Source organism: Corythoichthys intestinalis, chromosome 7 (assembly GCF_030265065.1).
Source record: "Corythoichthys intestinalis isolate RoL2023-P3 chromosome 7, ASM3026506v1, whole genome shotgun sequence".
In the NCBI taxonomy this organism is placed as follows: domain Eukaryota; kingdom Metazoa; phylum Chordata; class Actinopteri; order Syngnathiformes; family Syngnathidae; genus Corythoichthys; species Corythoichthys intestinalis.
This window is the reverse complement of record NC_080401.1, coordinates 23,058,263-23,071,914: the sequence shown is the minus strand read 5'-3', so window position 1 is coordinate 23,071,914 and position 13,652 is coordinate 23,058,263. Positions and strand designations below refer to the sequence as shown.

General features: G+C 38.9%; 1 protein-coding gene across 5 annotated transcripts in view; it reads left to right on the top strand.

Annotated features, from left to right (window-relative positions):
* The first annotated feature begins 254 nt into the window (after positions 1–254).
* Positions 255–13,652, top strand: part of jak3 (Janus kinase 3 (a protein tyrosine kinase, leukocyte)) — a 36,946-nt gene continuing 23,548 nt past the window's right edge. The window contains exons 1-11 of one of the 5 annotated variants that reach the window (XM_057841895.1): positions 255–307; positions 480–582; positions 2,243–2,682; positions 3,462–3,579; positions 9,659–9,804; positions 10,150–10,453; positions 10,894–11,010; positions 11,117–11,274; positions 11,349–11,460; positions 11,531–11,711; positions 11,853–11,977. In XM_057841895.1, coding sequence (XP_057697878.1) covers positions 2,282–2,682; positions 3,462–3,579; positions 9,659–9,804; positions 10,150–10,453; positions 10,894–11,010; positions 11,117–11,274; positions 11,349–11,460; positions 11,531–11,711; positions 11,853–11,977 — 1,662 coding nt within the window. In that variant the 5' untranslated portion in view covers positions 255–307; positions 480–582; positions 2,243–2,281. The other 4 variants (XM_057841897.1, XM_057841896.1, XM_057841898.1 and 1 more) reach the window with 4 other exon arrangements.

Genomic DNA, 13,652 nt, shown 5'->3' with positions numbered 1-13,652 from the left:
GTAGCGCCCCCCCCCCCCCCCCCCCCCCAAAAAAAAAAGATACAGCAAATAGCACTTTTATGGAAAAATAAAATTATACAATTAGCTCATTAGTTGATAAAGTATTTAAAAAGAAAATGGCTGAGAAATTGACCTGGAAATCAGAGAAAACTTTACAATGCAACCACTGAAATGCTTGCCGTTCAGAATGCATGGTTGTTCCTGTGACAGGAAACTACTGAGAGCCTCTGTGCTGAATAGGGAAACCACAGCAGTCAGTTGCTTCTCTTTTCCTGTAAGACCAGGTGCTGTAAGTTAATTTCTCCTGGTAAGACAATTTAAGTTCACTAATACATGAATATTTTCTGTTTTGCACCTTTAATCCATTTGATATGGTGATTTAAAATTAGCACATGATGTAAAGAAAGACATTATTGGAATAAAGTAAATTCACAGGTAGAGGAAAGAAAAAGTTACTGATTGCATCGCATCTAAAACAGGAAAACCTGTAAAAGACTTCCTGCAGATACACGCAGATGAATAAAAAGAAGAAATCCCTGCACAAATTTTCAACCTGAGAACTTCTGCCCTAGGAATGTAAAGGTAAAAGTGGTTTTATAGATATTTTAGTGCGCGTTATAGTTTTATTTGAATGATTTTATTCATTCTTCAAAGGCTTTTGGACAGCAGTCACTATTAATTCTTACAATTTACACGGGTGTATTTATAGGTGTGCGTGAAAGAAATTATAGTACATGTTATATATCTGTAAATTCATAAGTGGCATAATATGAACCAATAGGGGTGTAACGCTACACAAAAATCTCGGTTCGGTACGTACCTCGGTTTTGAGGTCACGGTTCGGTTCATTTTCGATACAGTAAGGAAAAAAAATGCAAAATATAAATGTGCTAGTTGTTTATTACACACCTTTGTGCTTTCAACAATAGAAACATTAGCCTATACAAAGCTAGAATTCTGCTCAAAAAGTAGCGGGTATTCAAAAATAATCCAACAAAAAAAGAAGTCCTGTGCTAAGGAAAAAAGCAATCCCAATGACAAAGATTTTAACACGTATTTTACAAATGAAATGCCTCAATGAATCATTTTTTTTCTTATGAACGGTTTTTAAAAGCTTTATTGGTGGATTTTCTCAAGTTAAAGCGCCACACAGAAATTAATAAATTTAATTGTGTAAGCAGGATCTGTGTATTATTCTTATTATTTAATTACAGTTGTTTTAGCTCATTTCAATTTATTTTACTTAAGTGGGCTATTATTTATTTTATTATGTGTTTATGTTTTACAAATGTGATGTAGTATTCATTTATATTGTATATTGTATGTTGTAAAGCTTTAGTTCCTATGTGAATATTAGTTCCTACTTGTTTTGTTGTGGTAGGAGGGTTTTGTATTGAACACGGGGCCGTGTTGGTTATTATTATAGCAGAGAAGAAAGCAGTGAATCAACAAAGACAAGTCAACTGTGCCCCAATCAAACACTCAAGAGATCTGATGGACTCAAAAAGTGGGTTACGATTGCATATTAATTTGAAATTCGACCGGATCCACCGTATTTTTACGCAAGTGACTTCCGGTATGCCTGGTCCTAGCTACCGGTAGTAGTATTGATGCAGGAGGGTTGCGTCTCGCGTCAAATAATAAACTTTGCCATTCTTTTCGCATGCGTCGTTTTGAGCCGCTTCTGGGACGCGTCTAACACGCGGCCGCACTGCGACTGGTGTGCATTGGCTGATTGACTTTAACGCCCGCGCTTCACTGCGTTCTCGCGGTGGCCACGTCGTCGCGCCATTGACGTTTCTGGGTTATACTGTCCTACCGTGTTGGTCCGCATTATAGTAGAGAAGATGGAGTAAATATAATCTACACAAAGAAACTGCAACCCGATCAACTCACAGCCTTGAAAAGTAAGGGTTACATTACGTCAGAAACTCGTTCGGTACGCCTCGTTCTGAACCGAGCACCACGTACCGAAACGGTGCAATGCAAATACATGTACCGTTACACCCTTATGATCCAATATATTGTTTTGCTGTATTCTTGTTTTTCCTTATCATACAGTTGTTGTAATTCAACCAAAACATAAACTGATATAAAGACATTTCGACATATGAAATTTAACCTATATTCGCTTGATATTTTAGATTTGTGCTCGAAGTGATGGCTGACAGATATTTATAGTTCCGCCAGGTCATTTTCCAAATGTAATGTTATGTCTTTATGTCCACTCCTCTCATACCAGTTGCTTTTAAGTGAGTTGATTTCATCTTCAGAAGCATCCATGAATCTTGCCCAAGAGGAGTTTACTCCTCTAATGATCAGAGAGCGTGGCGGCAGCCAAAGTTCTAGCTCAAGTACTGGTTCTAGTCTACAAGTACACCTGTATTTCTTCCCTCCTACTAAAGATGCCACGACAATATATATATCATCTGGCCAAGTCTCTGCTGAAAATGTCTGCATCGAAGCAGCCAGAAGATGTGGTAAAGCGAAAATATATCCGTGTAAAGGTTTTATTCCCTCCCATAACCATGCTTCAACATTTAAGAATGCTCTTTTCCGTCAAGGTATTTTACCAGTTTACCAAAGTCTTTTTGGTTTGGCATCCAGTGAGCTCACATTCTGGTACCCTCCATCTCACATATTCAACACAGAAGAAAACATGCAGGTCCATTTCAGAGTCAGGTGCGTGTTATTGTGCAATTCTAAATAAGGTAAGTGATAATAGTATGGATTTGCAGCCCCGTTGCTGTGGTATTATTGTAAACACAAAATGAATCATTTACTGTAAATCACAATATTATCATTGATCTACAAAATGAACTGATCAGATCAGATCAAACTAGACGAATATGTAGAAAATAAGAAAATTTATATTTTTAAGGTTTATTTTTTTTAGCCCAAATGTCCTCCAATTCTAGAAACGTTACCTACAGGTACACTTTAGAGTTAAGTGGGTGAAAAATCTTAAGCAAACTAATGTGCAATTCTGAAAAAGATATGATAGTATTTGCAATCCTGTTGTTATGATTACACCAAGTGTAACAAACACGGAAAGTATTACAGCAATGAAATCCATCCATACATGTTCTACATGCACTTGTTCTCTCTGGTGATGCTTTATTCTCCGTTGGAAATGTAGGTTTTGCTTTCATAAAATAATCTAACAAGAATTTCACCCGTTTTCTATGAAAATGTTATCATATCATGTCCATGTACAGTGACTTTTAAAACATCAACATGCAATTTCACATATTTAGCCAAATATTCTCTGACAAACCCCCTCTCCATATATTAAGTACCTTTTGCAGGAAACATGTAATCATTAAAAAAGTCAAATCCTCATCCAATGACATTTAATGAGGTGGCGTAATAATTTAGAAATGAAACAATAGTGTTTTTATATGAAATAACTTGTTTTGAGATCAATCTACAAATTAGAATTGTATGTCATTCATATGCAGGTTTTTCTTTGGAAACTGGTATGGACAGGGATCAAGAATGTCCTACCGCTACAGTCTGACCAGAGACAGAATTAGTCCTGTGCTTGACTATTCTGTCATTGACTATCTCTTTGCCCAGGTAAAGGAAAAACATGATCTATACTGTACAGTCATCAGTGTGCTTAATTGTTTAGATTGTTTTGTTTTTAATTAGTCACTTGAGACAATGCCCAAGACTAGAAGAGGATCGAAGCTTGAATACTGCATCACCCTTTTCCCTCTATATACCATCAAGCTTAGTGTTCTGTTTGTACATTTAGCACGTGGGTTTGCATAAGCAGGGTAGGGACATAACACTGCCAACTTTTCAAGATGCTGAAATTGTCCCCACCAACTTTTAAGCAACCTTATTTACATTATACAGTGGGGCAAATAAGTATTTAGTCACCCACCAAATGTGCAAGTTCTCCTACTTGAAAAGACTAGAGAGGCCTGTAATTGTCAACATGGGTAAACCTAAACCATGAGAGACAGAATGTGAAAAAAAAAACAGAAAATCACATTGTTTGATTTTTAAATAATTTATTTCCAAATTAGAGTGGAACAGAAGTTTTCGGTCACCTGCAAACAAGCAAGATTTCTGGCTGTCAAAGAGGTCTAACTTCTTCTTACGAGGCTCCACTCGTTACCTGTATTAATGGTACCTGTTTTAACTCATTATCGGTATAAAAGACACCTGTCCACAACTTCAGTCAGTCACACTCCAAACTCCACTATGGCCAAGACCAAAGAGCTGTCGAAGGACACCAGAGACAAAATTGTAGATCTGCACCAGGCTGGGAATAGGTAAGACAATAGGTAAGACGCTTGGTGTAAAGAAATCAACTGTGGGAGCAATTATTAGAAAATGGAAGAAATACAAGACCCCTGATAATCTCCCTCGATCTGGGGCTCCATGCAAGATCTCACCCCGTGGCGTCAAAATGATAACAAGAACGGTGAGCAAAAATCCCAGAACCACACAGGGGGACCTAGTGAATGACCTACAGAGAGCTGGGTCCACAGTAACAAAGGCTACTATCAGTAACACAACGCGCCACCAGGGACTCAAATCCTGCACTGCCAGACGTGTCCCCCCACTGAAGAAAGTACACGTCCAGCCCCATCTGCGGTTCGCTAGGGAGCATTTGGATGATCCAGAAGAGGACTGGGAGAATGTGTTATGGTCAGATGAAACCAAAATAGGACTTTTTAGTAGAAACACAGGTTCTCGTGTTTGGAGGAGAAAGAATACTGAATTGCATCCGAAGAACACCATACCCACTGTGAAGGGTGGAAACATCATGCTTTGAGGCTGTTTTTCTGTAAAGGGACCAGGACGACTGATCTGTGTAAAGGAAAGAACGAATGGGGCCATGATTTTGAGTGAAAATCTCCTTCCATCTGCTGGGGCATTGAAGATGAGACGTGGCTGGGTCTGTCAGCATGACAATGATCCCAAACACACAACAAGGGCAACAAAGGAGTGGCTTCGTAAGAAGCATTTCAAAGTCCTGGAGTGGCCTAGCCAGTCTCCAGATCTCAACCCCATAGAAAATCTGTGGAGGGAGTTGAAAGTCCGTGTTGCCCAACAACAGCCCCAAAACTCTAGAGGAGATCTGCATGGAGGAATGGGCCAAAATACCAGCAACAGTGTATGAAAAGCTTGTGAAGAGTTACAGAAAACGTTTGGCCTCCGTTATTGCCAACAAAGAGTACATAACAAAGTATTGAGATGAACTTTTGGTATTGACCAAATACTTATTTTCCACCATAATTTGCAAATAAATTCTTAGAAATCAAACAATGTTATTTTCTGGGGTTTTTTCCACTTTCTGTCTCTCATGGTTGAAGTTTACCCATGTTGACAATTACAGGCCTTTCTAATATTTTCAAGTGGGAGAACTTGCACAATTAGTGGTTCAGTAAATACTTATTTGCCCCACTGTATAATGACTTCAGTTATATTGGTAATTTAGATTGTCCTCCCATACCTGACTATTATTAAGTGAATTACAGTATTTTAAGCATGTTCAGATTTACATTTACCCCTTTTCACTTACTGAATGTGCCAGTCCATTTTTCCCCTCAAACACACATTTGTTTGGCTGATGACTTGACACCCCCCCACCACCCCCACACACACGTATTCACAGTCCCGACAGAAATCCAACATTTCGACAACATGCCGCCTCCTCCGCCCCCTTCAAAGAGGAGGGATATTAGAAGTTTTATTCGACCAGCAGCAGCAGCCACTGTTAGTAATGTAAAAAGACGTCAGTGTTGTGAAGGTGGGGAACACACCACTAATTTAGCTACTGAAAGTCTGACCTGCCTCAGAGTTAGCATAACATTAAACTGTGTGAACTTGCTAACCTGCAAAACTCGAATAGGAAGCTGCTCCGAGAGAAGTATCCTTCTGTATGTGTTTTCTACTGTTAACGTTAATTAAACCATGAGAAATGTAATGAACCAAGGTTTACCTCCCTTATCCCCAATTTTCATTTTTATTTTATTTATGTGAGCTTAAAGCAACCCAAATGAGCTTTCTTTTTTTTGTTGTTGCGTTAGGCTGTGCTTGTGGACAAAAGGAGTAGTGTTTTACCTGAAGGAAGGCTCCGATTTTATTTATTTTTGTTATTTACTGAATAAGAAGTGTTTTCAGTTATATTTCATTTCTTTATTTAGACAGACAATGTTGAGTGGTCTTAAGAAAAATGTTAATTTTTTTGCTCTTCTATATCTTTAAAAGTTAGCATTTATTGTGCATGTTAACATAATTAAGTTACACTACCGTTCAAAAGTTTGGAGTCGCTTTGACCCCAAACGTTTCAACCGTAGTGTATCATATGGGATTTTTCATTATGTACAATCCGGTTCAAAACAAACTTTTGAACGGTAGTGTATGTTCAAACATTACAATTTAAATTTGCTAATTACAAAAAAAAAAAAAAAAAAAAAGTTTCTATAAAAAGTTTTCAAAATGTTTCTTTGATAGCGTTTGAAAAAAAAAAAAAAAGAACAAAAAAAAAAAAAATATATATATATATATATATATATTTTTTTTTTCTGTATCACCTGAACCAATACATATGAAAGTTAGTATAAGTCAGTAAAGATTTGTTTTGCATTGATCATTTAGTATATCAATTAATTTATTCATTTATTGTCATCTTTATCGGTATCATTGACAGTTGCAAGATGTGATATGATTAACCCGAAGAAAGAACCGAAGAAAGACAAGGGCTGACGGGAGAAGCATATGCTTATCAAGTCCCGTCCCCTGCAGCCAGGTTCATTCGGTTCATATTCGTGAGAAACGTAGCCCTGACCCCGGTTCACTAAATCTGTTTGGTCTTAATAACGTACTGTCTCCAGAAAAAGTGTACATGCAAGTTATACTCTACTGTATATCATCGCTACCAATGTTTGGACCAAACCTTTACCCTTAATTTAGTGTCATTCGTAATGTTTAAACTTTGATTTTTTTTCCATAGATAGAAACAGTAGCTGTAACTTCGTGTGTTTTGCTCAGCTGTTGGTATGTGTTTTATTGCGCTGCTGTCACCGTAGGCGAGGGTGGTGCAGGCGGTTACATCATAATTACCATAATTTGTTTGGTCATAAACTCAAACTTCATTTTAACTGTTCCTAAATGACAGTGCAAAAATAGCACTTGTCAATCTCTGTTACTTAAAAGCTATAGCAAGACACGTCAAACATCTATAAAATAGGGTCACAGGGTGCAAAATGTTCCTGATCCGATCACAAGAACAGAAATCGGGCTGATCGGGCCATTTTTCAGAGGATCAGAATCGGGTGAAAAGGATCGGGTTTTAAATTTTGGTTTTAAAAAATATATATTTACAGTGTATCACAAAAATCAGTACACCCCTGGCATTTCTGCAGATATTTAAGTATATCTTTTCATGGGCCAACACTGACAAATGACAGTTTGAAACAGTGAAAAGTAGTCTGTGTGCACCTTATATAATAAAGTTAATTTATTTTCCCCTCAAAATAACTCAAAATATAGCCATTAATATCTAAACCCCTGGCAACAAAAGGGAATACACCGCTTTGAAAAAACTTACATCCCTAAATGTCTAAATTGAGTACTGCTTGTCATTTTCCCTCCAAAATGTCACGTGACTCGTTACAGTAGAGCTGTCAGCATTACTGCAGAGATTGAAGAGGTGGGGGGTCAGCCTGTTAGTGCTCAGACCATATGCTGCACTCTACATCAAATTGGTGTGCATGGCTGTCACTCCAGGAGGAAGCCTCTTCTGAAGGCGGTACACAAGAAAGCCCGCCCATCTCATCAGACCATTGGACATAGTTCCAGTAATCCATGTGCTTTGTTGTCATGTCTTCAGCAAACTGTTTGTGGGCTTTCTTGTGTGCCGTCTTTTATACTCTGCAACACTCCCAGAAAAGCAGAAGAAGAAGTACTCTAAACTGCCCAAATCGGAGAACGTTCTGGAAGCTGACACAACTTAAGCTAACTTAATGGGTAGCTGCTAGAGTAGTAATGTATACAGTGGGGCAAATAAGTATTGTCAACCACTAATTGTGCAAGTTCTCCCACTTGAAAATAATAGAGAGGGCTGTAATTGCCAACATGGGTAACCCTCAAACATGAGAGACAGAATGTGGGGGAAAAAAAAGAAAAGAAAAATGTTTGATTTTTAAAGAATTTATTTGCAAATCGTGGTGGAAAATAAGTATTTGGTCAATAGTGATGTTTTGGGGCTGTCGTTGGGCAACACGGACTTTCAACTCCCTCCACAGATTTTCTATGGGGTTGAGATCTGGAGACTGGCTAGGCCAATCCAGGACTTTGAAATGCTTCTTACGAAGCCACTCCTTTGTTGCCCTGGCTGTGTGTTTGAGATCATTGTCATGCGGAAAGACCCAGCCACGTCTCATCTTCAATGCCCTTGCTGATGGAAGGAGATTTTCACTCGAAATCTTTCGGTACATGGCCCCATTCATTCTTTCCTTTACACAGATCAGTCGTCCTGGTCCCTTTGCAGAAAAACAACCCCAAAGCATGATGTCTCCACCCCCATGCTTCACAGTGGGTACGGTGTTCTTCGGATGCAATTCAGTATTCTTTCTCCTCCAAACACGAGAACCTGTGTTTCTACCAAAAAGTTCTATTTTGGTTTTATCTGACCATAACACATTCTCCCAGTTATCTTCTGGATCATCTAAATGCTCTCTAGCGAACCGCAGATGGCCTGGACGTGTACTTTCTTCAGCAGGGGGACACGTCTGGCAGTGCAGGATTTGAGTCCCTGTTGGCGCATTGTGTTACTGATAGTAGCCTTTGTTACTGTGGTCCCAGCTCTCTGTCGGTCATTCACTAGGTCCCCCCGTGTGGTTCTGGGATTTTTGCTCACCGTTCTTGTTATCATTTTGACGCCACGGGGTGAGATCTTGCGTGGAGCCCCAGATTGAGGGAGATTATCAGTGGTCTTGTATGTCTTCCATTTTCTAATAATTGCTGCCACAGTTGATTTCTTTACACCAAGCGTTTTACCAATTGCAGATTCGGTCTTCCCAGCCTGGTGCAGGTCTACAATCTTGTCTCAGGTGTCCTTCGACAGCTCTTTGGTCTTGGCCATCTTGGAGTTTGGAGTGTGACTGACTGAAGTTGTGGACAGGTGTCTTTTATACCGATAATGAGTTAAAACAGGTGCCATTAATACAGGTAACGAGTGGAGCCTCGTTAGACCTCGTTAGAAGAAGTTAGACCTCTTTGACAGCCAGAAATCTTGCTTGTTTGTTGGTGACCAAATACTTATTTTCCACTCTAATTTGGAAATAAATTCTTTAAAAATCAAACAATGTAATTTTCTGTTTTTTTTCCACATTGTGTCTCTCATGGTTGAGGTTTACCCATGTTGACAATTACAGGCCTCTCTAATCTTTTCAAGTATAGAGAACTTGCGCAATTGGTGGTTGACTAAATACTTATTTGCCCCACTGTATATGTGCGTGTATAGAGTAATAGGTCAGAAAAAGAGTTTTTCTCGGTATCGGATCGGCACTCGGTATCGGCAGATTCTCAAAATCAGGTGACTCCGACTCGAGTGCAAAAGTATGCAATCAGGACATCCTTATTTTGCATATATTGTTCATTTGGATTTTACTTATTTATTTTTGAAATATAGGTACGGAGTGACTTTATCAAAGGTGAAGCAGGAGTGGTCCCACCATTAAGTGTACAAGAAGAATGTCTTGGCCTAGCAGTGCTGGACCTGTGGAGAATGGCCAAGGAGCAACATCGGACTGTAACTGAACTCTGCAAGATTGTCAGGTAGATTTTTCATTCTCTTAGTTTGAGGGAGTGGCCTTGCAACTGGATTGTTCAGATTTATCCTTGGTTTACCCTTTGTACTTTTGAGCACTGCATTCATATGTGAATGAATCGCTTACATGGTCACACAGGCTAACATGATTGTGTGACAGGGACACGCTTTGAAAGTTTACTTTCATTCAAACTATATAGCAATGATATGATTGGATCTTATTGTGCAGGACCATATATAAAAAAAGTCTTTAAAAAGAAAGGCAGATTAATTTTGTATGCAATATATTTTACTGAATACATTTTCCTGGTTTAATGCAATAAGCAAGAATTGCATGTGCTCTTTTCCCTCAGCTACAAGTCTTGTCTTCCTAAGTTGCATCAGAACGATATTGAGAAACGCAATCGCCTGGATCGCTATCGAATCAGAAATACTCTTAAACATTTCCTAAAGAAGCTTGGAAATTGCTCCGTTGAAGCCTACGGCCTGAAACTGAAGTATTTGGTCGAAATGGCAGCCATCGTTCCCACCTTAGGAAGTGAAGTCTACCGGATTTGCGCTGGTTCTTCCCATTCCAGTGGCATGTTCAGCTATATCAAGGTCACTGGGGAAACTGGCATTCAAACCAGTGGAAGTTGTCATCCTGATGGTTCCTTGGTGAGCTCAAGATATGATATTTTTCTGGTGATCTGTCACCCTTACATTATATTAATGAAGCGTTGACTTTGTTGGTGGAGCATAGTGACAAGATGGTTTGAAAGCCTATCTCAAAATTCTAATGTTATGGGTTTGAAACTTGTCTTTAGCCTTCCGTCCTCTGTGCAGAATGCATGTGATTGAATGGTTTTATCCAGCCTAGCTCCCGAATTCCAAAAACATGTATTTCAGGTTCACGGAAAACGCAAGAATTGTCTGTAGCTGTTTTATGTATGAATGGTTGTTTGTCTATCTGTGTCTTGTACACTCCAAATTTCACCCAAAGCCAGCTAACAGGCTCCAGCCTGTGAAATCATAAGCAACAAGTGCTAAATTGGTTGATGGATGAAAATGTAGCAATTAACCGATAAAAAGCAATCACTGATCATCTTCCCCTGTAGGAGTGGCAAACCTTCTGTGATTTCCAGGAGATACTTGCCATCAGTATAAAATGGGTATCTCATGAACAAGAAGACAGAATGATGGTGACTGTGTATCGTCATGACGACAGATGCATGGTAATAGAGTTATGAGTGGAGATTATGTCCAACCATGACTTGAAAAAACAATAACAATTCGAATAATTTCAACATTCAACACATTCCCTATTGATTTGTACCCAAGGAAGCCAATTTCAAGAGTCTGAAAGAAGCGCTCTCATTTGTGTCACTTGTTGATGGCTACTTCAGACTGACCACTGACTCCAGCCACTACTTCTGTCGGGACACTGTGCCTGAAAGTCTTCTGGAGGGTTTCAAAAACTTTTACCATGGCCCAATCACGTAAGTCTTTTTATGGATAATTCTGCCTTCCTACCACAACTGCAGTGAAAGCAAGGATAACGTTTCCAATCAAGATCCGAGTTTGCAGTGGACAAGTTGAAAAAGTCCGGAGGTAAAGACGGAACATTCCTACTTCGACAGAGTCCTAAAGATTTTAATAACTTCTTCCTCACAATTTGTATTCAGGTAAACTGTGCTTTATTACTGTAACCACAAATCAGAAGACTGTGATCATTTGGTGTTTATGTTCTTAAAGACTCCACTTGGACTTGATTACAAAGACTGTCTCATCATTAAGAATGAGCACTACCGTCTTCCTGGTGTCCGGAAGACCTTTTCCAGTCTGCGAGAGCTGACCAGCTTTTACCAACAGAACAAACTTTTGCTGGACAACGTGCCTGCCAAGCTAGGCAATTGCTGTCCACCCCAACCAAAAGGTTGCTTCTTTCTGAACTGAATGTGGCTTACTAAGGATATCAAGAACAGAAAATCCATAAACTTCCAAATCATAAGACTTTTTATATCAGCATTTCAACGTAATATATTAACTGTAGGTATTTTCCCTGGTTCCTCTGTAGAGCTCACAAATCTCATCATAATAAGAAATGGCATCCCTGTTGAGGCTCAAGGGTCCCCAACACCTGAGCGGACAAAGTTCAGTCATATCCAGTTCCACATGATCAAATACGAAGACCTAAAATGGGTATGTCATTTCCAGTAGGGTTGTCCGATCATGTTTTTTTGCTCCTGATCCGATCCCGATTGTTTTAGTTTGAGTATCTGCCGATCCCGATATTTCCCGATCCGATTGCTTTTTTTTTTGCTCCCGATTCAATTTCAATCATTCCCGATAATTTTTCCTGATTATACGTATACATTTTGGCAATGCATTAAGAAAAAAATGAATAAAACTCGGACGAATATATACATTCAACATACAGTACATAAGTACTGTATTTGTTTTTTATGACAATAAATCCTCAAGATGGCATTTACATTATTAACATTCTTTCTGTGAGAGGGATCCACGGATAGAAAGACTTGTAATTCTTAAAGGATAAATGTGACTTTATATATTGTGACTAAATATTGCCATCTAGTGTATTTGTTGAGCTTTCAGTAAATGATACTGTAGCCATTTAACTGTTCTGCCCAAATGCATGATGGGAAGTGCAACCATGACTGTGCGTAGTGACACCAATTGATATATGTTCTCTGCGTTGGGGAATAACATAGGGTGTTAAGAAAAAGATCAACTACTACCTTTCTTCCCCACATTGCTTCCCACGATATTTCTAATTATTGAGAGAGGGATCTTCAGGCTTTAGCCAATTAAATAAAGGCTCCAAAGACTGCCAAAATTCACTCTACTCATTTCACGCTGCCTTTTAGCTCTATATATAGGTAAAACGGCGCCATTATAGATTGAACACGACAATGCGTGTGTGGGTCGTGCAGCACATGCGTTAATTGCGTTAAATATTTTAACGTGATTAATTTTTTTAAAATTCATTAGCGCCATTAACGCGATAAATTTGACAGCCCTACTTTAGGCCAAAACTAAAGACTCTGGATGAGTGTAAGACATTTTGTCTGTAATGTTTAATACAATTGGGAAATGATTTAATTAAAAATTAGGTATATATTAAAAAAAGGCATGTCCGATATTTTTTTGCCGATTCCGATACTTTGAAAAATGACGTGATCAGACCCGATCGATCGGGACATCTTTAAATTCCAGTGTTGTTAATAACGGCGTTAGAGTATAAAGGCGTTACAAACTGCGTCATTTTTTAAAATAGTGAGTAACCTAATTAATAACTTTTCTCATTTTTGCAACGCCATTACCGTTACTAAGGATGTTAAGGCGTGCGTTACTTTGCGTAACCACGTTGGTTGAATGACGTGAGAAAAGTCTGCAAGACATGGAGAGAGAAGAGCGGGAGTGGGAAAGAGGGAGTTGTGACGCCGTTACAAACGCGATGCTAGGCTAGGTGGCCCCAATAATACCTGACTGAAGCCAACAGCCTACAAACTACGCCCACATGATGATACGCTAGATATCACATGTACACATATATGAACTAGATGCGAAATGATACACTTGGCGGCGTTGGTAAACAGCCGCCATCTTACGCTAGAAAGGCTCTCTTGTAGAGAACCTTCCTAGCGAACCTAAGTAATAATAGATGAAAGCTTTATCCAAAATACTCCTAATGCTCTTGACTTGAATCTATGTTTAAATGATGAAACAGTTTTAAAACTTTCACATGTCGACAGTAGACAGAAGGGAACTTAGGCAATAACGGGAGCAATTATAACAACTTTAACAGTTGATCCACAACATTAAATGACTTCCAAACATAGCAAACGTTAAT